The sequence below is a fragment of the Rhinolophus ferrumequinum genome, chromosome 12 (assembly GCF_004115265.2).
Source record: "Rhinolophus ferrumequinum isolate MPI-CBG mRhiFer1 chromosome 12, mRhiFer1_v1.p, whole genome shotgun sequence".
Classification (NCBI taxonomy): domain Eukaryota; kingdom Metazoa; phylum Chordata; class Mammalia; order Chiroptera; family Rhinolophidae; genus Rhinolophus; species Rhinolophus ferrumequinum.
Window position 1 is genome coordinate 36,279,562 of NC_046295.1, and position 23,622 is coordinate 36,303,183.

Genomic DNA, 23,622 nt, shown 5'->3' on the forward strand with positions numbered 1-23,622 from the left:
GATTTTTTTTCTTAGAGTGACTTACTTCACCCATGCCATTTACTGTGAGAAATGATGTGAATATTTATGCAAATACCAAAACTAAAATTCAGTGATGAAGGATGTTAGACTGAGCTCCTGTTAGACTGAGCTCTTTGGGGACAAAGACTATATCTAGTCATCTTTGGCTCTCTTGTGTCTCGTCAGAATCTGTCATCTAGTGGGTATCAAATAAACGTTTGCCAGCCCAGTGGTGAGGTAAGCAGTTCCCTGACTCGCCACCCATCCATGTCTCCCCCTCTCCATTTTACCCACAATGGGGGACACAAATTTTATAACTCAGAAAACAGGGGATGTTTGTTTCAGAATGTCTGGATTCCCATAATAGCCTCTAACTCCAAATCTGGGAGACAGATAATGTTATCCCAAAGCGATGGTCTCATCCTGCCAACCTTGCTGACTTACAGACCATAATGTTCCCAGCCTGCATCCACATACAGATCAATTCCAAGGAAAATCAGCCTTTTAAATCATTGATCAGCCTTTTAAATCTAACCTTACTTTTAACTATTTAAAAGGAAGGTATCTGATTCTGACCACAATCACATATAAACTCTCCTTGAAATTAAAACATGTCTGGGACTAATATATAACTTTACAACACACGCATTAAGAATGGCATTCTAATTCTGCCATGAAAACACACGTCTTCTTTGGCTTGGGCGCCGTATTTGGGGAGACTAAAATATACATGTTAACCCACAGTTAAAAAACTTCAGGGCCTTAAATTAGATACCTCGAAGTGGAATAATCTGCTTTTTCCTCCTGGAGAGCTCATCTGAAATGGTTTTAATTCTTAACCTTAAACATGAAGCTCACCTTGAGCTTAAATACTCACTGCCCAGGATAAACTACTTACCAGGATACAGATTTAAAATAAAATCTATTCATTTTTTTCCCCCTAAAACCAAGATGGTGGTTGAAACAAAGAAATTAACAATGTTTTAGGAAAGGCCTTCACAAAACATCTGTGTGGTAATGAAATAAGGACACCTGTTGTTTGTCTTATTCCCGATCTTTCCGGGGAACGACTTCTGGACAAACACTGAGCCACACCTGCCTCCACTATATACCAGTAATTTACATTCTTCTCAACAGCCACAGGCTTCCTGCTCTGAAACTTTCATAGATGTGACAAGGATTCAGGCTGTTTACAATACATAGTTTAGCTGTACAGCAGGGAAGCACTAGTCTAATAAAACAACATATGGACAAGTTTGGACCCACACTATGCTGTCTAAAAAGTAAAAGATTATCATTCTTCTATCAGAAATTCCTGTGATGATGTACAATGTTACTTAAACATCATTTTTGCCAACCAGGTACTGAGAAAAGATCTCACCTGGGATAGCAACTTTTAAAAATGTTCCATTTATTTTGTGAAAAAAAAAAAAGTTCAAAGAAAAATAAAAATCAACCGCTTCTCTACAGGACTTCCAATACCATATATTCATCTCTGATTTAGCTCTACTCACTGAAAAGAGCCCCTCTTCACCTGCAATAAGTGTGGATACGCAGATTTGTTTAAGAGCAATCCAAGTAACATTTAAATGACTAGATCGAGCAGCCCAGAGACAGAAATATTGGACCTAAACAAACTGTACATTCAAGATATAATCTTATGCCCTTTATCCTCCAGGGAAATTGATTATATTCAAATGTCACTGTCACTGTATCATACCCTGAAAAAAAAAGTACCCTAATGTCCTAAGTTCTTTTTACGCTCAGATGTTAGTGTATTATGAAAAAAGTTAAAAATAAAGTTATAATGGTCTTAAGTCAAAGAACTGAGTTCTTCTCAGTGATGCTGCTTTATGTTGCCCTGCAGGTGAACAAACCCACACACTGTATCGTCATCCTTGTGTTAATGCCGAGTCTAAACCACGGGATAGGAAAAACGGAGTTCCCAATCTTCTGAAAACTCCCTGAGGTGCTCTCATGGAATTCTGGAAATTCACAAAAACGGTGAAAATAATTTATAGGTTACTCAAGAGAAAAACCCGAGTAAGTGAGCCAAACCTTGGAGCTTGTCCTGGGCTTCAGGTTCAAAGGAATCCTGATAACTCATTCCCAGGCAGTGGAACACGCCGACTGTTTACTCACAGGATACAAAGGCCAGACATGGCCTCAACTTGATGCCTCGGCCTCCAGAAAAATCCTCCTTCAAGGAAATAACAATCTAGCCTACCCTCCTGGTAGAGGACCAGTATTCCCGCTAGCTAGGGAGTGCCTTTGTGTGAATGAGAAATATATGCTCCATTTGTGTGGCCTGACCTCAACCTAGGGTGCCTAGCTTGGGCTGAGTTTTGGCCCCACTAGCGTCTGGGTATCCTTGTGCCGTGATAACCTGCACAACCGCGTGGGGCAGCCTTGCACTGAATACAGAGAGAACTGTGGAATCAGACGGCCGGGGCATGGCCTGGCTCTGCCACTTGCTATGTGTGATCTTGGGGAAGTTGCTCACCCTTTGATGCCTCAGTCCTCTCATGCTTAACATGGGGAAAAATAAAACAACCCAGTTCACAAGATGGATGTGAGGATTCAATTAGTGATTACATGGAAGGTGCTTAGAACAGTACCTGGCAAAGGGTAAGAGCTGATAAATGTTACTATTACTAGCTCTTCCAAGCAAGAGAGCAAGAGACGGGAGTCATTGGGAAGGTCTGTTTTTCTTCTTCTTTTAAGTGAAGAAGTCCAAAATTTCTCTGTTAGTTAGAGCTCATTCCCACTTACATAGTCCTTGATGGATATAAGAGGTGTACGCAGGCATGTTGGGTTTCAGATCCAACATGACCATGACTAAGCAGGGGGAAAAGTCCCCCACCCAGACTCAGGTTCTCATGGACAGAATCAGCAAAGGCAGGGAGGAGGCTCTTTGAGAGGCTTACAGCTGTTGTTCTTCTGGTCTAAGATTCTAAGACTGTTAAGACTGTGACTTAAGTGACTCTGGCCTTTCTTGTCCACTGTCGTCTTCCAGCCCCGTGCTTCAAACACCCAAAGTGCTAAAAGATTCATGAATGACTCAGTACTCACTATTTCCTTCTCAGCTCTTACCTTCAACGTAGGTTGGGAATGAAGCCAAGCTTTTTCTTGACTGTAATTAAGACAAAGAGGTTTCAGAAAGGGCAAAGCATGATGAAAAATGCATTAACACAACCATCCATGCAACATGAAAAATAATACATTACCAATGGCAGATATTAAGCTGTTAGCAACCATTTCTGGTTACAGAAAGTCAAGTGTAAATAAACATGTACATTGTTTTTATTAAAGGTTACCCAAAGCCCAGAACCACCCATTCATATTTTAGATAATCTGAAAATCTTACATTCCACAACCAGAGAAATATCTGTCAGCTTAAAAAATACCCCCCGACCAAAATTCATAATCTGCAATAGCAATACAAAGGGCTCAATTTCTATTTTTAAGAATCCGGGTTTCTAAGTGAAAAATTGCTAATTAATAAAAGCACCAAGAATATCATTATATGTTGAAATTAAGAATTTCCTTGGAGAATTTCATTGCACTTTAGGTCTTTGCTTGCGGTGATCTCTCACGGTGCTAAAAATGTTTGCTAGAGTTTTTATTTCTTCCTTTCATTTATCACTGATTTATTTTAGTTTAAAAATTCCATTATGTATTTTATTACCATGTGCTACCGTGTTTCCCCCAAAATAAGACCGGGTCTTATATATTAATTTTTGTTCTAAAAGACACATTAGGGCTTATGTTCAGGGGATGCCATCCTGAAAAATCATGCTAAGGCTTATTTTCTGGTTAGGTCTTCTTTTCGGGGAAAACACGGTACTTCAAAATAAGGACACAACAAACAAAGGAGTAAATTAAAAACCCTGGTATTTCTTATATTGGAGCAAAGGTCAGTTTTCCAACAGCACCACTGGAAATGGATATGATCAGCTAGAACCCTTCTAGAACCTGATTGGATGGCAGTTCAGTGCTGGCTCTCAGGGAAGCAATACTTTCCATTTGGTTCCTTTTACAAGTGAATGCCCTGGAGATAACTCTGAGTGGCCTAAGAGTAGGAAATCCATTCCTGCTTCAACCAGTAATGGAATTTATAGCTGATCTGTCTGGGGCAGGGTGATGTGAGCACTACAGCAGAGTGAAGAGCTAATGTCAAAGACAAAAGTCTCTAACCTGGGCAAAAAGTAGGGATTGCATGGCCAACGGCTATCCTCAGAAAGCCTAAAGATTTTCATTGCTAAGAAGCTACCAGATGTCAGGGGATCATTCACATCATTTTTAGAAGAAGGGTATCTAGTGCAGCACAGCTGCTTAACAGGCTGACCTGAATTGCGGGTACACTCTGAGAAGCCTGGTGGATTGGAAGGGTGAAGAGCCCTGCATGAGGGCTGAGATGTCATGGGAAACAATCCCATATCATTATAGTTTATACAGTGTTCTTTCCTTGCAAGATGGGAATAGCAAAGGGATGATAAATTAGTCAATACCTGCACAACATTCTAAAAAACAGTAGTGTTAATTGTTATGTGAAAAATTGGAGGCAGTTGAAGACATCTAATTTTAGGAATCGAACTCAATTCAGGAAAATGGCAAGAATTCAAACTAATCACACAACACACTGTGCAGTAAACCTGCTGCCCATGTGTTCACCGGGATGAAATGGTTCCTCACACCAAAGAGGGTGGGTTTCTGGTTTCAGAAAGGATCCCTTTTAAAGGAACTAAAGACACAAGTCCACCAGGAATAAAAGGTTATCGGCTGTTAATGAATTCATGGGAAAATGCACACCACGTCAACGCCAAGATATGCGGATAGGAGAGAACTCCAATTTCAGCAGTACTTTCCATTAATTTTACTTTCTATTTATCCAAGCAAGAAGACAGGCCCAGTTGAGTGCCAACGGCCAAGTCTGTCTAAATCTGGTTGGTTTAAAGAAAAATAATCCATAACTTCAGGATATGCAGACGTACGCTAGCTTCTTCAAAAGGCCAAAGATTTTAAAATTATTATTCCCCAACCATCTCTGTCTTTGTCCTCAGCTGCGAGGGGCCTCGGGTAATAAGGGTTCACTTTGTTTACTCAAAATGGTTAAGCCTCCAGGTAAACCCAAGAAGCCTATTCAGATTTCCTTGGGCTATTGGGACATTTTTCTGAATGCTAATCTCAAGGACAGTGTCCAGATTTTAGCAGAAGCTACAAAAGAATGACTTCAGTTTAATACTCTAAAAACTGCCATTTTATTTAGAACCACAATGGAGGGCATTTGGTATATTCACTTACTCTCTATTCATGAGAGCTCATGACTGGCTTTCTTTAGCCTCTGGGGTAGTAATTTTATTTTTTTAAAGAGTTTTGTGAAATGAAAGAATCTCTAATTATTGCACACAAAGAGGATTTCATCATTATTCCTAAGGATATGCAGAGACATGTGCCAAGTCCTATAGGAACTGAGAAACTAACAAATTTGCCTTGCTTATTATATCTGATGAATAATCGAATGTTGAACACTCAGATGTCTGATTAGCCTTTTGTCTTCTCACATGTGGGCAGAGATGAACATTGGTTGATCCTTAACATTCAAAAATTAATAAAGTCACAGTGAGGAAGAGAAAGGCCAAAACCTTTGGGATTTTCTAGGAGGACACACAAACCACGCGCAGAACCCGGAGGCCTGATAACTGGAATGATGACACACAAGCTACCTTGTCCCTGCAGTTTGTGATCTGCAAGCGCGTTTCACCCCAGCACAGCAGAGCCTGGGGTTAAGAGCCTGGGCCCACCGCATGTGCTCTGGGTTCAAACCCTCGCCCACCCAGTTGTGAGCCCTGGGACCTCAGGTAAGAGATTCAACCTCTCAGCTTCCTCAACTAACACATGAGGACAATAGTTCCCGCCTCACAAAATTATTTTAAGGATTAAATGAGATACGATCTGTGATTTGTTTGGCCCAGTGCCTGCACACTGTGTATGTTCAAGAAATGGTCAGTCTCATTCCTGTTATGATCACGGTGGCCGCCATTCTTTTCTTCTTGCTATTTGTTCTCACCTCGTACTGTGAATAAAGTATAAGGCAAAGCTGGGGGATGCAGGCGCAGCAAAAACTGTGACGCCATTAGGCCTGTTTCTGTGGCCTGGGGTCTGAGGATCAAGCCCAGAGGAAGACCAAAGTACATTTCAAATCTAAATTCTAATGGTGGTGTTTCAGAGAAAGTCTCTTTATGTTTGTTCGGCTTAATAGGAACAGATTATTAAAAAAAATATATACGTCTCCCTTGCATGAATATTTAATGTGAATGTATGTGTATTCAGTGATCCTTTAAAGGTAAGTCTTAACTAAAGCCCATTAAAAGTGAGCTGCCACTCAGGTTAAAATGGAGATGGCTTTCTTCCTTCCATTGCACTTCACATAAAAATTATTAGCAAGAGGAGGGAAAGCGAGACAATCATTCATTATGTGGTTTACTGCCCTAATGCATATCCTCACTGGTGATTAGGCAGCATTTACACATTTACAGCAAGCTGCGCCCACACAGAGATCACGACACAGGTCACTATCTAGCTGATGCTGGTTCATAAAGAGATGGGGGTGGCAGTTAGCTGGGTGTAAAAAGATGACAGCGCTGGAGAAGGCAGTGCCTTCCCTCAGGGAAAAATACCTGCCCTGTTTAGCCCTAAAAACCTCAGGGGGAGCAAGCAGCATCTTCTTGCTTAAATTTTCTCAGCCAGAGCTCAGTCTGGCCTCCCTCAGTAGGGCGACACTATGATTTGCTGTCCAAAGGGACATGTTAGGGCCACACTGTCCAGGAGCTCTTTGCTGCACGTGGTTGTTGAAGTGAATGAAACTGGATAACATGAAAATGTCAGGTCCACGGTCCCACCAACCACATGTCAAGGGCTAACTAGTCAGTCACACATGGCTGGTGCGCACCACAGAGGACAGTACAGAAGTAGAACGTTCCCAGTGCTATGGTCTGTTCTCTGGACAGCGCTGCTTTCCAGAGAAGGGGTGCTTCTCAGTTGTGTTGTTGGACAGCAGGTGTCAAATGGAAGCACTGCAGGTCAACCAGGACAAGTGGTCACCCTGTCCTCATGAAAGGTATTTCACTTGGGCCTGAAATAAATGGGTATTTAAAAAAACCCATTTCCCAAAGCACGTAGCGACTGTACATCCACGGTACCCGAGGCTTCTCACACCATGAGGAAGGATGCAGCTACACCGTGTTTGATGTCCAAGGGCCTGCACTGCCCAAGAGAACTTTCTGTATGGGTGGAAACGTTCTGTAATCTCCCCGTCCAATACAGTTACCAGTCACATGTGGCTACTGAGCAGTTGGACTGAGCAGTGGTGCGCAGGCCGGAGGAAGTGACTTTTTCGTTTTATTTACTAATTAAAATAGACCCCTGTGGCAACCGGCTCCCAAATTGGATGTGGCGGCTTTCATCATCGAATTGCACACTGGACAGGAGGAAACAGAACTGGTCTGCCCAGGGTGCTGTGGGACAGAAGCTCTGTGGGAGGCTGGAGAAAGCACAAGCCAGAATTAGAAGGCGAGAAAATGGGCTTTTGAAGCAAAATGGCATCCCACCTACCTCTTTGTTCGTGGAGGCTTCCGCGGGGTCACTGGGGTGAAGGGGTGTACTCGAAGACTCTGCGCCCAGGGGCGAGGAACTGCCGGGCGATGGAGACTGGAACACAGCAAGGGGATAACACAGTGAGAACCTGGCGGACGGGTGAGCACCCGGCCTGCGGGCAGGGAGCGAGCAGAGAGGAGAACACTGCACACAACTGAAGAAATATTTCAGAGGGGAACAAACTGCCCCGGAAAAAGAGCTGCCCACTACACATCCGAGAAAGCTCCAGGTTGTCAAGCTGGCTTGGAAATTTCTGCCATGTTTTCAAAGGAGCACTTGGAGCACGGTTCCCCACCCCTTAGGCCAACATCTAGCAATTTAATTTATATACAGTAAAAGTTGAATGTCAAACTTAAAGCTCTGGATAAATAAAAATTATGGTGATACACAAATGTTGGTGCTCTTAAATTTGTTTCTTATTGAAAGATACAAAGACTTTGGATAATACATGTCATAAAATCACCTACTTTCCCATTTGAATGGGAAAGAAAAAATTACAGCACGTATTTTTAAGGAGGTAGCTGGGATTGACGTGGATGACTGGAAACCACACCACTTGTATTTTCCTAGTCAGTTCAGATTTCAAATATCTTGTCTGATTTAATCCACAGGCAACTGAAAATTCAGAGAAACTACAGCATCCAAACAACATTACCTTCTCAGAAAAGTTCAAAAATTCTTTGTTAAATGATACATTTAAAGCAATTCCACTTCTGGGTATTAGTCCAAAGAAAACAAAAACATTAATTCTAAAAGATATATGCACCACCATGTTCATTGTAGCACTATTTACGCTAGCCAAGATATGGAAGCAACCTAAGTGCCCATCAGTAGACGAATGGATAAAGAAGATGCAGTACATATATACAATGGGATATTACTCAGCCATAAAAAGAATGAAATCTTGCCATTTGCAATGACATAGATGTACCTAGAGAGTATTATGCTAAGTGAAATAAGTCAGACAGAGAAAGACAAGCACTGTATGATTTCACTTATATGTGGAATCTAAAGAACAAGAGAAATGAACAAATAAAACAAACTCAGAGATACAGAGAGCAAAATGACGGTTGCAGAGGGGATGAGGGTGACAGGATAGGTGGAAAAGGGGAAGGGAATTGAGAAGTACAAATTGCCAGTTATAAAGTAAGTTCATGGGGATGTAATGTACAGGGCATGTCGTCAATGATATCGCAGTAACTATGTATGGTGACAGACGGCTACTAGACTCATTGTGGTGATCACTTCATAAGGTACATAAATGTTGAATCACTATGTTATATACCTAAACTAATATAGTAATATTACACCTTGACTATAATTTAAAAATCAAGAAAATCTTTAATGAAAAAAAATAAGACTCAGGAAAATCGTTTCAGGGTGTATGGTTCCCATCAGGTGTGCTACTACCTCAGGTGGTAGGCTCAGGCTCCTTGCACAGACAGGCCCTACTGGAAATAGGACATCCCAGGCCAGGGCCTGACACACAGCCCGTGCTTCATAAATACTTGCTGAATGAATGACGAGGGCAAGCAAGCAGGCAGAGGGATGGGACTAATCCAGGCTCTGACAACCTTTGTTCGCCAATGCTTGCACATTTCTGTATGCGCCTGAAACCTTGGGAGATGGGGGACTCTTCAGGTGACTCACAGGGATGCTTAAGAATTCCATAGCGACAGTTCTCTGAGAGTAAGAACGGACTGCTTCACCGTTTGTTGGTGATGTCTGAGAGTGGACATACAATAGAACCCACACAAGGATCTAGTCTCTGAGGAAGTGTGGAGATGTGAGGGGAGGTATGCAAAACAATCAAAATCGCACGAATGGTTACTTGAGTCTCATCGGACCTCATGGGACTGGCCCCCGTGGGGAAGGTGAGGTACAGAAACGCCAGTAAAAGACCTGTGTGGAAAGGAAGAATGTGACACAAAGCAGTGGTGCTGAGGAGGGGAGGGGACCTCAGCGAGCAGTACGTGGAATCTTAAAAAAGAAAATCGTTCTCAAAAAGCCTGAATTACAGGAAACACAGGGGACACCAAATGAATGGAAAGAGGATGTGGTGCAATGTGATATGCTTCCCACGGAGACGCTATGGTTCCAGCCGATTGCTGTGAGGCCTGCATTTGTTTCCCATGAGCCCATGTGCCTGAGTCTGAGCGGGCAGGTGAGGAGCACTGAGCCTCTAAAACGTTCACATGCAGGAATCAGTCGCTCTGCAGAAAATCCAAGAGGACGGGTAACAGCAGACGTAAAGGAGACCAGGCTCAACCTCCGGATACAAGAAAATAGCCCTGCATGCCTTTAAAAAGAACACAGAAGTTTTCATTTAGCATCCAAGAGAGCGGGTGGGTACTGGCAGAGTGAGCTCTCCGTTTGGCCTACTCAAAATTAATGTAGTAAAGTCTTCATGAGAATTTGATGCCTTTAAAATGTCCCAGTTTTTCAAATTTAAAGAGCTTCCTTAGATATTTACATCCATGTTTCCTCCAAGTAATTTTCTCTGTCACAAAGACTGTAAGGGTCTAGTCCCTGGGGAAGCTAGTATGGCTGGTTTTTCTTTACCTATTTGGTTTGAAAGTGGTGTAACAGCTTCATTAAAAAAAAACAACAACCCTGGGTGGCCAGATGGCTCAGTTGGTTAGAGAGCTCTGAACAACGGGATTGCCGGTTCAATCCCCACATGGGCCACTGTGAGCTGCGCCCTCCACAGCTAGACTGAAGGCAACGAGCTGCCAGAGGGGCGGCCGGATGGCTCAGATGGTTAGAGCGCAAGCTGAGCTCTCAACAACGAGGTTGCCGGTTCGATTCCCACATGGGATGGTGGGCTGCGCTCCCTGCAACTAAAGATTGAAAACGATGACTGGACTTGGAGCTGAGCTGCGCCCTCCACAACTAGACTGAAGGACAACGACTTGGAGCTGATGAGCCCTGGAGAAACACACTGTTTCCCAATATTCCCCAATAATTAAAAAAAATTTAAAAAAACAACAACCCTCCCAAGAGTCCCACAGTTCCTACTTCTTTGTCTATTTTCTGTTGTAAATCTTCTAAAAATAGATTCTTTGCAATGCCATGGGCACCAGATCATCTCAGGATGATGTGAGAAGACAGGTTGTGCACACAGTGGGCTGGGATAGGAAAGAGGCAGGTCAGACCCTACAGTCGGCTAAGTGACCAGCGCTGGGCACCCATCATGGAACACTGGAGAAGAGACACAAATGTGACTGCAGTGAGCACTGCTCCACGGAGGCTCTCGGGGGGCCCACACCAACCTTTATCAGGGCCCACTTCCCCTCAGACAACGGATGCTCTAGCCTTCTGCACGCAAATGAGCTCATTCATGTTTCCTTCCATTTGCGTGTGCTGTTAATTACCTCCACCCAGAAAGTTCTCCCTCATTCTCTCCTACATTCAATGCATAATTCAAAAGCCCACATCTTGCTGAAGCTGTCTTACTCTGTTCATGGTACATTCTCTCCTGATGGCATATGCCAGGCTTTGTAATGATGTGTTTCTGTGTATGTCTGCCCTCCCCCAAGAGCTCTTTGGGAGAGATCTTCTCTTACTCATCTTTGTAATCCAGGTACCCAGCCTTGGGTCCCATAAACAGTAGGCACTCAGTAAATGTTTACTGAATAAATGATTTCAATGTAGTTTCCAGCTTCGCCATGTTTTCCATCCTGCACAGAAAGCAGATCCACCACTACTCTCTGTCTTTATATTTCAGTGCTTAGTGGGAAGCCTTTTTTGACATCGCACCCCTACACTGTTATATGGAGAATGTGAAATCTGCATTTTGAATTAGAGAAATGGTCTTTGCTTGTGAAGACCCTGACCTTAGCTCCAGCAAACTCTTTTGAAGCAGAAAGTGGCCCCAGCATGAGAGAGGACCCCACAGAGCACAAGCTTACTGCTGACCACACCACTGTTGACCAAGTCAAGATGGAAAAATGCCTTTGGAGCAGACACCGCCTCCATGGGGCCTAAACAAAGGTGCTAGTATCAGCTCTTCTCAAATACCTGCTTTGAAAGCCCTTTGCCTCTTACCTCCAACTTCTGCCTTGTTACTCTCAAAAGTGGAGAGAAAACCAGACATTGGAAAACATTTTTTACTTTCAAAGAATGTATGGGAGGCAAAATTTAACCAGTGAGATATGATACAAAACTAAAAATTATTATTACATATATCTGTGACTGGAGTCTCATGCCTTCTGGGTTAATAGATCAATATTCAACTTTGGGCAAATAAGACCAATGGTGGGAAGCACATGAGGGCTTAGAAATTCACAAAGGTAAGTGCCAAACAGGGAGATGACAGAGGGAGTGTTCAAAGACGACTCAACAACTCCCTGTTCTGGGTAATTACAGGAGGTCTCCTTAAGCTCAACAACTTGTCTTCTGCAGACTGTGTTCTAGCAGATTCTCCCCAACTGTGATCTCAACTTACAGTGATAGCTCTGGGGTTCCTAAAAGCAGAGCTCTTATCCTGAAAACTTGGATGCTTCAATGCCAGAACAAGAGATGGACAGTCCCGTTCTTAGGTCAGAGGTGGCCTAACGATGCTACAAGGTCCAAAGAGAAAGCCAATCATTCATTTAAATTCTGACTAACCACCTCCTGGGGGCAAATACTGTATTGCTGATGGTAGTGGTGAGACAAACAAACAGCTGAAGGAATTTTCAGGCTATGCTTGCAGAGGAGAAGAGCAGCACATGAATAACTATTATTCATTTATTTATTCCTTCTGCCGACATTTCAGTGCCTACCTGTGTTCCTAACACTGGGTCAGGAAACAGAGGAAAGAGATGCTGCGGTCCTGTCTTCCATCCCTTTCCAGACAATGGGAGGAAGCAGATATGTGAAGGCAGGGCTGTGGCAGGTGGCCATGATATTAATCTGTACGTGGGGACACAGGGTTGGGAAGGATCGGTTCTGCAGGAGGGGAGGGGTGTGTACCAGGAGATTTTTCACTGGGAAGGAGATGGCTTCAGCTGAACCCTGAAACTGCAGTATTTGTGAAGTAGGATGGAGTAGGGAAGGGGGAAGTACTGGAAACAGAAGCAGGGAGGTATAAGCACAGCTCTACAGGGAAGCAAGGATGAGCTGAAGAGCAGGGCAGGGCTCTCACGGGAGCCCACTTGGTGACAAGCTGTGCTTACACTCCCCAGAGGTGTTTTCTTTGTGAGTCATGGTCCTGTGGTCCTTACTGAAGAAGCCTAATCGAGGCTTTTCCTAGCTATTTCTGGGCTGAACTGGAAGAGATACAGGATTAAGGGACCGAGGTATTACTTTCTCGCTCTTTCCCTTAATTCTCTTTCAACAGTGGACATCTGCATGAAGAGATTCCAATCTGGAAAAGTTGACGGCATGATAATAAGAACACCCCAAAACTAGACGTAAAGGGACACCTAGCTCTTCCCAAGTGGACAATGTTCTTTTCAGAAAGACCTACGGACAGAGAGCAAAGCTGTGACTTGGGGAGGTGTACCGAGATCTTAAGAGACCTCTGGAGGAATGCTAGTCAAAAGACATGAAATCACGAGTGCTACCTGAGTCATTCATTCACTCATTTAAATAAAAGTGCTGACAGTGTCTGAGGAAGCGCAGATCCCTGCCTGTGCTCGAGATGCTTCTGGTCCATCAAGGAGAGAGACCTGTAAACACACGGAAGGTGTCCTCTGTAAGCCGTGGTCACTGTCTGAGTCCCAGAGGAAAGCAAGTCACAGTAACACGAAAACAGCCCCTAAGAGCCAACTGCTCACAATGACAGTCTCCACCGCAGCAGCCCCCCCCCCCAAACACCAGCATCAACCTGGTCCACACTTTGGCAGCTGGTCTCTGTTGACTGTTGGGACCATCTGGCATCAGGAGGCAAAGCAACCCCTGCCCCAAAGAGCAAAGGCACTGAAGACTTTAAGTGCAAGTACTGTCAAAACAAATATAAGGCAGAATTTTGTCAAGTTGAAGAGGGCGAAACTGGAGAACTGCTCAAACCAGCTAAAGATAATCGAAGAGCTGGTGGGGTTACCTCAGTTAACAATTAAGAAGAGAAAAACGGAAAGGATAATGATGTTAGAGGTGCTTCAGAAAAGCATGACTGGAATATCAAATGATTAGGAGAGGCCCTGGGGAAAACTGAGTCAGCTCTTAGGTATTTTTGCTGAACTGGTCCTCTTCATGGTTGAAAGGATCCTTTCTGAACATGCTGGAAAAGTTACATGGGAACTGAAGAAGGCTACTCTACTGTGTGATTGAATGACTTAAAAAAAAATTACAACTCTGTAAATCAATACTCTGTTCTAAGAATTCGTGTATAGTTATAACCTACATGTTGTTAGTCAACAGATAAACTAAGCTAATGTTTATAATTTGTAGGATTGGTTTTCAAGGTAAAGTTCTCATCAAGTCCCCTCTTCCCCATACTTGCTTTGACTTGCTTTGAAATTTTAAGTGAATTAATTCTACATTAGCGTTTTGCAAGTACACTTACAGGGTAATTCTTTAGAACACTCCTGCCCCCTGTGGTTAAAATGTGACATGACAGCTGCCATAACAGGCGGAGGTTGGAGGAGAGACTATGTACCTGCAGTGGCTGGGGCAGGACAGAGTTCCAGTAGTGGAGACACAGAAGCTTGTCCTGCCACAAGAGCCAGGACTCAGAAGGCCCTGGAACAAAGCCTATTGGTTGGTGGAAATAAAAAAATCAATCAATGCCTAAGACACTGGGTCTGGTCTTCAAATACACCATGACCTGGCTTTCTAATATTAGGATCCATTTTCCAAAGCATAGTGTGATCATAGGGAACACAAGTTACATTTCTCCTTTGAAAAGGACTTTGATGTTTTAATTTTATGTTGTGGCAGAACGAGTACAATTTAACTTAGGCTTCAGGATAGCGAAGCGGGTAAGTGCTCAAGCCCCAGCTTCTGGCCGGCGAGTCTGAATTCTGGCTCTACCACTCATGGCTCTGATCCTACTGAGAACTAGGGAAAACAGTTACTACCCACCTCCTGGGGTTGACGTGAGGGTTAGTTAGTGGCAATGCACAGAGGGTGTCAGCTCGGTGCCTGGGCGTGCACAAAGTACTCATCTGATATTTCAGAAGCCTTTCAAGAGTCCAACAGTTACAAAAATGATTTCACCCCAATGGGGGGGTGCGCACAACAACTCACACCCATGGGGATGTTTTCGTTGTCTCATCTTCGTGGTTCCTTCCTTACTAACATTCTATTCATGGATAAAATTAAAAAGCACAAAAAAGGCTCTACAAGATTGTACCACAAAGACTCTAACCCCATTTATAAGCCTCAAGACTCCGACGGGTACATTGGTAAGAACAGCTCATTAGTAGGTCAGCCTGGGCAGCATATGCGATGGTTGTGTGCAGTTACGGGCCTGTCCAGTGTCTGCCATTCCAGACAGCGTTTTGGAAGACGAGTGGTGAGTGATGCTCTATGGTGACCGATTCACGAGAGGGAGCCACGTGCATGTGCGCCATACAGTGTTCATGTAGAACATGGCTCATGCACGACCATGACACACCAAGATATGTCGCTGTTTCGGACACCTGGTGAAAGACCCCAGCTGGCTCTAGCCGACCTTGATGAGTCCCAGTACCAGGTGGTCCCTTTCCTCCAAGGAACCTCAGTGATAAAACTTTTACTGCGACAAAGAGTAGGAGAAAATAATTCTTTAAAAACTACAGTTTTACCAAATCTATTTACAGTACTTTCACCTATATGGAACAACTCACAAAATCTGAATAAAGTGGTTCTTTTTGTTTTGTTTAATTTTTAAAAAGTCACCAAACAGCCAACATACCGCATGAAACCCGAGCACCTCATGGCCCTGACTCGCCTGTGTTATGGACTGCATGTTTGTGTTCCCCTCAAATTCCTATGCTGAAACCCTAACTTCAGTGGGATAGTATTAGGAGGTGGCGCCTTGGGGAGGTAATTAGGTTAAGAGGATGGAGACCTCATGACAGGATTTGGATCCTTAAAAGAAGAGACTTAAGAGAAGCTGCTTCCTCTCTCTCTCCTCTCTGCCATGTGAGGCAAAGCAAGAAGAGATGGCCGTCTGCAAACCAGGCAGAGAGTCCTCACCAGAAGCCGACCGCGCTGGCGCCCTCATCTCAGACTGGCTCCAGAACTGGGAGAAATCAACTTCTGCTGTTTAAACCACCTAGTCTAATGTATTTGATTGCAGCAGGCCAAACTGACATCTAGAGACTTCTCATTTAAGTACCTAGTAACTCTCATTTTTAAACACAGTTTTAACAAGCTCTGAGCAAGTCACTCCTCTATTCAAAAACATTATTGGTTCCTTTTTGCTTACAGAATAAATCTTAGACTCTTTACCTTGGCACTTAAGACACTGCAACACGAGGCCTTAGTTTCTTTACTATTTCCCCTTCTGATTCTTACTCTCTATTGTCAAGCCAAACTGATCTACTTTCTATTCCCTGTACACCACCTGTGGGGTTTGTTCAATGCCTCTGTTTATGCTCCTTTGAACTCCACATGTCCACAAGCCCTCAAAAGCCCATTTCAAATGTTACTTCTTTCGTTCAGTCTTTCCAATTCTTAGGTTATAGGAATCCATCTCCTACGAGAACTGCTTGTATTTTATCTGTGCCATTCTTATGATGCATCACTTTTCCTCTTGCATATCATAAAAAATATCAAAATACTAGACACTGTTTACAATATATTTTAATTATATTTTAACAAGCACCACCAAAGGCAGGATTTAGGATTAATTTTCATGTTTTCTTCTCCAAGTGCTTAATACAGGGCTCCCCCAAACATAGACAACAGGAGTTCCATACATGTGTTGACCACATGGAAGGATGCATGGCACCAATCCTTTTGTAGCAGAGGAAAAAGGAAACGGGTTTATTACAGAATAGGTCCTGAACACACGTAGCATTGCACGTATGTGCTCGTGGGGATATTTGTACCCACGTGTAGTTCAGGGGTCTCCACTGGTTCTTGATTATGGTCTGTCTCCCTTCTTTGGCAGACACCGCTTGCAAATCATGCGTCCTTATATGATTAGAAAAGTACGGTGGACACACACAGGGACAAGTGTTCTCAAAGATGGCATAGCCTATAGGCTGTAATGAAACACGTGGTCATTCAGTTCCTTTCCAGCCTGAACATTCTGGTTCTAGTTCCTTCTCCATATGGAATTTCCAAGGCGTGGTTAGCGAGGGCCGGCCACTGCACAGGCTCACCAGCTCTTCTGGTAAACCATTTCAGGGACTGGGAGGGGCTTCTCTCGGTCCACTGTCCTCAGACAGTTTTTCACTACGCATGTCAGTCTGACTAGCTTTATCCCATTTCTCAAATAAATGTATTGTTTTCCTCATTGATCTAAGTTGTTTTAAATTCACCTTATTCCACCTTAGAATTATTTTTTAAAAAAGTAGATGATTAGTTTTTTTCTTGCTCCAAGATGTATCTGTGCTTCTGAAGATTGAAACTGGTTAAGAGATTCATAATTATTCACTCTCAATTCAAACTGTATTATGAATGCACATTTGTATTTCCTTAAAGTGGCGAAGTAGGCAAGTGAGCACAGGCATTGCAGTGGCATAATTATGTCATGAAAATGATAAGGGCCTGGGACTAATACAGTATTTCATATACACATTTATAACGGATTAGATTAATACCAAACAGAGTATCCTTCAACCGAGGGGTGCTTTTATTGTTGGGGGGGGGCCACACAAATAATTCATTTTATCACCATCAAAAGGGCTCTAACCTTCTGAAGCCATGTTCTCAAAGAAAAAAAAAAGACCAGTTAATTATGAATCAGAGTCATCATTATAAGGTGAGGTAATTTATCATCTGACAAAGCTGATCTATAAACAGAGGGTATCTTGTCCCTTTTGAAACAGCCTGACAGTGCTTAACTGAGATGCATTGTAACTTGTGACGGACAAACGAGGGAACGTGTTACTTATTTCCCCCACGAGGTCCTTTCAACCCTTGATGGGTTTCTTGCACTTTTATTCCCAGGCCACCTAATCTGAGAGCAGTGGGCAGAAAGAAATACCAAACGAAAAGAAATAATTTTAGTTCGTGTGAAGAGATGCAGAACTATTTGCTGTAGTAACACATTACCAGCTCGGAAGAAGAGCCACCATTTCAGAAGGGCTTTCTGTGGGCCAGGCACTGGACAGTATACTTTACGGCCAGTACCTCATTTACTAGCAGAGCAGTTCCTCAGGTGCATAATGAAACACGTGGTCATTCCATTCATTTCCATGAGCATCATGGAAGCAAAAGACACATCACAGAGCAAGAAATTAGAGGCTCCAGTGCCCAAAGTAACTCATTTACGAGAACACAACGTTGCTGGAGCGAAAGCAAAGAACACAGCATCTTTCTAAGTGATCAAGCGGCCTTTTCTCTCTGCAGGTCATCTGGGACTTCCCAGCAACAGGCAAACCTGATTACCTTTCTCCCGTCTTGGGTACTGTTCGTTCTCCTGCTCTATTCCCGCTCTGCTCACTTAGTGCTACTTTCATGGGAAACACAGGCGACAACTTACAATCGGATAGGACTAGGAGAAGAAACGCAGAAACAAAGCAGTAAACATCATTTTGAAGCCTGAGGATCCACCTACCTCGTCGTCATGACACTCAAATTGGTACATCCAAAAATTCTCCATCTTTACAGGTGCGTTGGGGGCAGCAGGGCCAGCTCTGGTGCATCCACTTGTGAGCTGAGGCTAACTCCTGACCTCAGTGCCTGCCTGGTGGCTTGTTGCCAGGGGTGTTAGATGCCCCAGTCAATAATGCAACTTGTAACAGGAGCTGTGCCCACCTCCCAGGGCATCTGACCCATCAGCACTCACGCCTCGGTGCCTGCACGGCCCGGGGAAGGCGTGCATCACTGGTTGAGCAGCATCACCTGATGTTTCTGAAAAGAAACATCTACCTCTCCTGGCGGCGATGCCTACTATTTCTGGGGAAAATAAACTCGGTTCTGAGGTGCTACCAGAAACGTTCACACGCTCCACACTCTGCTATGTTTATAGAACCTGTGAAAAAAGCACCCAGCGTATGTGGAAGGAAGGGGTGGGAGTTGGGGGAAAGAGGCTCTCTCAAGACCTGCGTCAGAATGCACCCGGGCACAGGGTGCGAGTTAGAGAACATTGTGGTCAGCCAAGGCCTGGGCTTCTGGGGACACGGGCTGCTGGAAGTGGCCCTTCACTGCCTCTTCAGGTGTGCTGACATCCTTGCACTGCTCTCTGAATAAGGGGGATACAGCAAACCAGCTACACAAATACAGAAACGAAAGATGCCGCTGGGGCCAGCATGCTATGAAGCAAACCAAGAGGTAACTGAACCCAAATTGGGTTCAAGTGCTGGACCGTATCTTCTGGTCTTCAGCAGACTAGAGGAATGCCAAGACAAATACGGGTGGACCTGGGCTGGAGGGAGCTCATGGAATCTGAGGCAGGCAGGGTGGTTCTGAAGGAAGAAGACAGGGGGGACAGAGAGGCCTCCCAGAGCCAAACTATCTCTTAAAGATCCATGGCAACGGGGAAGGATGTGGAAGCACGAAAGATGAGAGGCACAGAACTGCCAAGAGACGTATCCTGATGGATGGCGTCAGCCTATCAGGCATGCTGATAGGTCTCTATCTGAGTCCTCTTGTTTAGTTAGCAAGTTGAGGTGGGGTCATAAGGTAGGAAAAAGAGAAGCAAAAGACCTGAACAACCCACAGATGGAAAATTCATGATGCTAGTGGACAGTTTCCTGTGCTGTGGACAACTTTGTAGGCCGGAGTGGAAAACAGAGTCAGATGGTGGGTGTCCGTAGGCACTTCTCTCTCCCTCCTTTCTGGTGCCAGTGCCTCTGACCACTCTTGCTGGCAGTCGGATTGCACCAACTAAAATCCTGGTCAGTCTGATACCCCTGTTCAAAAAAGCCCCTTTCAAAATGGTGAGCAGTATAGGAGTTATTTCTTTCTAATTTATAGCACGGGGCATCTCTTAAAAGACACTTTCTTCTTTCCATTGATTTAGAAAATCTCTGGGTGTTGATTCTCCAGTATCCATATTGAACACTCCTACCATTTAGTTCTCTCCAACTCATAGGAGAAGTCATTTCCCCAATTATCACTCTAAAATTGTGTTTTGGTTTGCATTCATGAACTTCTTAGGACAGGCGGAAGCCATGAGAATCTTCAGGGCTGCCGTGGAAAGCTTGTAATTTTTTCCATTATTAACCAGAGAAACACCATCACACCTAAGACTTAAAAATCACAAGATAGACTACCAAAAAACAAACAAACAAACAAACAAAAAAACAACCCATTGGGCCTTCTGGAAAGCTACAGAAGGTGTCTATATATAGTGGAGTGACAGAATTCAAAATTCTTTTTCTGGCTCTATTATTTTCACTCTTTCCTTCCCTTTAATGTTCAATCTGCACCTGAAACCTGCTTAATTATTCACCACTGTCTTCTCCATGCCCCATCAATAATGGATAATACCTGTGATGGAAAACTTGACCCGCAGCAAGCAGGTGGTTGAGATGGGAGCAAAAAGAATTGGATCCACACTCCATCCCCGAGGGAAAAACCAAGGCACTGAGATGTCAGCCCGCCTCAAGGCCTGTTCTCTCCACACCAGCAAGACCCCTTAACTCTGCCTCTCAACCTTTTTTGCATTATGGCACATAGAGAAATGATAATGTCTGTACCACACATTGGATCAACTGGAGAAGCTCTGGAGCCCCAGATGAAGCTGCAGGGGTTGAAGGCAAATTCCCAGCAGCCCAGGTAACCCCCGTCCCCCAAAATCAGGGGGGTTATCAGCACACTGGTTGAAAAGCTCTGCCTTAACTTACAAAGGAGTCTTTACAGCAAATTCTTTGGACACTGGCAGTCCCTTGTGAATAAAGTGAAACTTCTTCTACTTATGAAAAATCCACGTGGACATACTTGTTCCTTCAGGACCATCCCTCCTCTTTCCCATTTTCACAGGCCCTCCGGAGCCCCAGCTTTCTCTGACATAGCCGCCTGCCTCACCTCTGTGCTGGCTCATTCCCCTGGCTTTACTCTGTTGGTCATTTCAGAATCTGCAGATCTGCCTATTCTCAGCTAGACAACAAAATATATTCAGCCTAGAAGTTGGGAGTGACTGACAAGGCTAGCTGGGGAGGACACACATGGCCAGCAGCAGCTGTGTCCCAAGGTTTTCAGCCCAGCAGCTCTTTGCTGGCAAAAGGTAATGACAGACACCAAACATGTTAGGCAGACTTCTCAGATGACCCCCAGTGATCCCCACTTTCTGATATTCAGACCCTCATGTACTCCCCTACCTATGGAGGGAGTGTGGGCTAATGAGTTATTCTCAGCAAGGGTAATGTGATGCCACTCTGTGATTGGGTGACCTCCATCTTGCTATCGGACTCTATGGCCTTGTGTTGCATAATTTATTAAGCAAGCTGCCATGTGGGAGAGTGCCCATGTGGCAGAGAACTGAGGATACCTGTGACCAATAGTCAGTTGGGAACTAGTCAGTGAGGAGAGGAATCTTGCCACAAAGCACATGTTCTTGGTAGTTCTTTCCCCATTTGAGCCTTAAGATGACCAAAGGCCACTGACACCTTGATTTCTGCAGCCTCTGAGAGACCCTAGAGCAGAAGGCCAGCTAAGCTATGCCAGATTCTTGACCACAGAAACTGTGAGAAAATCAATGTGCTTTGTTTTATGCCATTAAGTTTTGGGCAATTTATTATGCAGCAGTAGATAGCTATAGCTAAAACACCAAATAAGGCTTCAGATAAGACCCTCAAAAGCAGAGGCAGTGTGGAGGTCTGGCTGAGGGTTCGACAAAGGACTAACCTAGAGTTGATCACAAAGTCCACAGGCAGGGCCTGTGTCCATTTTAGCCGCCGCCTGTATCCCAGCTGCTGCTATATCACGTTGGGCACAGTGCCTGATCTATAGGAGGAACTTGAGAATATTTGTTGAATGAGTAGATGATAAATCATGATAAACTTTCAATTTGTGACTAGAGACAGTAGTCACCATTTCCTCTGGTTCACTGACAAAATGACAAACAGCACAGCTTTGTGACTATTTCTTGTTCATAGACAACGTCCTGTATGAAGCTGGTGCTCGATTAAACCGAAAAGTGTTGCCAGGGGAACAATGATAACAACTCAACCTGATCACTTCATGGCACTTTGCATGGCGGATGGATGAGAACAGCATGTTATTCCTTCGATATCATTCACTTATCTAACGAAAGGTATCCTATCAGGTTCTGAGGTCTGCTTGGCGACATACACGGGGGTCCATTTTTGCTGTCCTGACAGCAGATCCTTTGGTTCAAAGGTTATGCTTCTGGATAAGCTTCTGGGATGTTGACCTGGAGGGTCTGCCAGACAACCTTTTTCTAAATAGTCTGAACCATCTAAGAGAATAAAGTTGGTTTCAGAGCCAATACTGGGATGTCTACTTTTCCACTGCAGACCAGGAGAAGAATCTGAGATAAGGATGCATGAGGTCTAGTCCTTTTCAGGCCATAAGAGGACACAGAAGGGAGCTAACTATCCTAACTGTCCCCGCCCTCCACAACACACACACACACACACACACACACACACACACACACACGCACGCCAAGAATACATCACATTCCAGCTAGGAATTGATCCAGTTGGGGAAATCAGGCCCCAACAGAACACAAATTTATCCTAAAGTCTGTCTATTGGATTTCAGATCCCATTTCAACTCCATCCTTTGCTATGCAGATCCTGGAAAAACTATGGCTGGCCGGAACTCTGAGAAGGTGTGGATCAGCCAGAGAAAACCTCTCCTTTCAGAATACCTTAACAGGAATCTCACGAAACAACCCTCCAGCAGTAAAACAGTTCTTTTTACTTGTCTCTGTAAGCTTGAGAACACAACCAGAAGGTCAAAAGGATAAGATGCTGCTAACAAGCCTTAATGAATTAGCATGTGCATTTGACCTTAGTCAAAAGTTTCCTAGCAACAGTAAAAACAAAAACAAAAAACAAAACATGTGGCCTAATGCTGAATTCAGGGCAGGGAAAAAGGGAGAGAGGACAGGGAGGAGGTGACGTCAAGGAAATCGAGGCCCAGATAAAGCCAGGGAGCTCCTCCGTTCCCTTTACATCGTTTTTCTTTTTCTTTTTTTTTTTTTTTTAAAAAAAAAGGTTAGCACAAAAGTGCATGTGATCAGGGCAGGTGTGAACATCAGGCCCTCACTTCCCAGGGTTTCGACAGTATCTCCTTCTCAGCAAGAGAGTGGCTGGTTTGTGACTAGGAAGTGTTAGTGCTGAACCGGTTTCCTGCCTCAAAATACCTTTTCCAATTGGTCTTTGGAAATGGAGGTGCCAATAAAAGGTAAATATTATCTGAAGCGGGTCATGCATGTTGCCATTATCACTAAATGGCAGTTGTATTTGATTTAATCAAACCAGTGCTGGAGAGAAAGGCTGACAATATATTGCTGTTTAAGGTGGAAGTGGAGACCTTGGGTCATTTTGGAGTGCGTGACTAGGATTGGCCGTTAGCACAGTGAAAGCACGGAATGGATCTAAGCTGGGGGGGAACAGCCTCGAGAAGGTGAGAAAGGGGTGCTAATGGCCAACTCCCCCTAATTCAGTTTGCTGTTGACCAAACCCTAAATATTAAGTGAGCTTTGACCTACTGAGGCAACTAATACACCAAACTTGTGATTCTCATTTCCATAGAGAATGCAGTTATCTACAAAGCCATTTTCTCCCATAGTCATCCCAGAAGATAAATCTAATAACTCATTTTACTGATGAGGAAATCCAAGTTGAGGAAGAAAGCAGGTGACCAACTCAAGGTAACTGCAGCAGGTCAGCTGTAGGGCAAATGTTTACATATAATGAATACTTGCTGAGCATTCACTCTGTGTGACACAGAGGAGAAGACCCTATG

At 44.0% G+C, this 23,622-nt stretch overlaps 1 protein-coding gene across 5 annotated transcripts in view; it reads right to left on the bottom strand.

The window, feature by feature from the left end:
- APBA1 (amyloid beta precursor protein binding family A member 1) overlaps positions 1-23,622 on the bottom strand; it is a 190,195-nt gene that overhangs the window by 31,522 nt on the left and 135,051 nt on the right. For all 5 annotated transcript variants that reach the window (XM_033123026.1, XM_033123022.1, XM_033123023.1 and 2 more), the window contains exons 3-4: positions 7,615-7,710; positions 3,094-3,133 (exon numbers count right to left, since the gene is read on the bottom strand). In XM_033123026.1, coding sequence (XP_032978917.1) covers positions 3,094-3,133; positions 7,615-7,710 — 136 coding nt within the window. The remainder of the gene's footprint in view (positions 1-3,093; positions 3,134-7,614; positions 7,711-23,622) is intronic.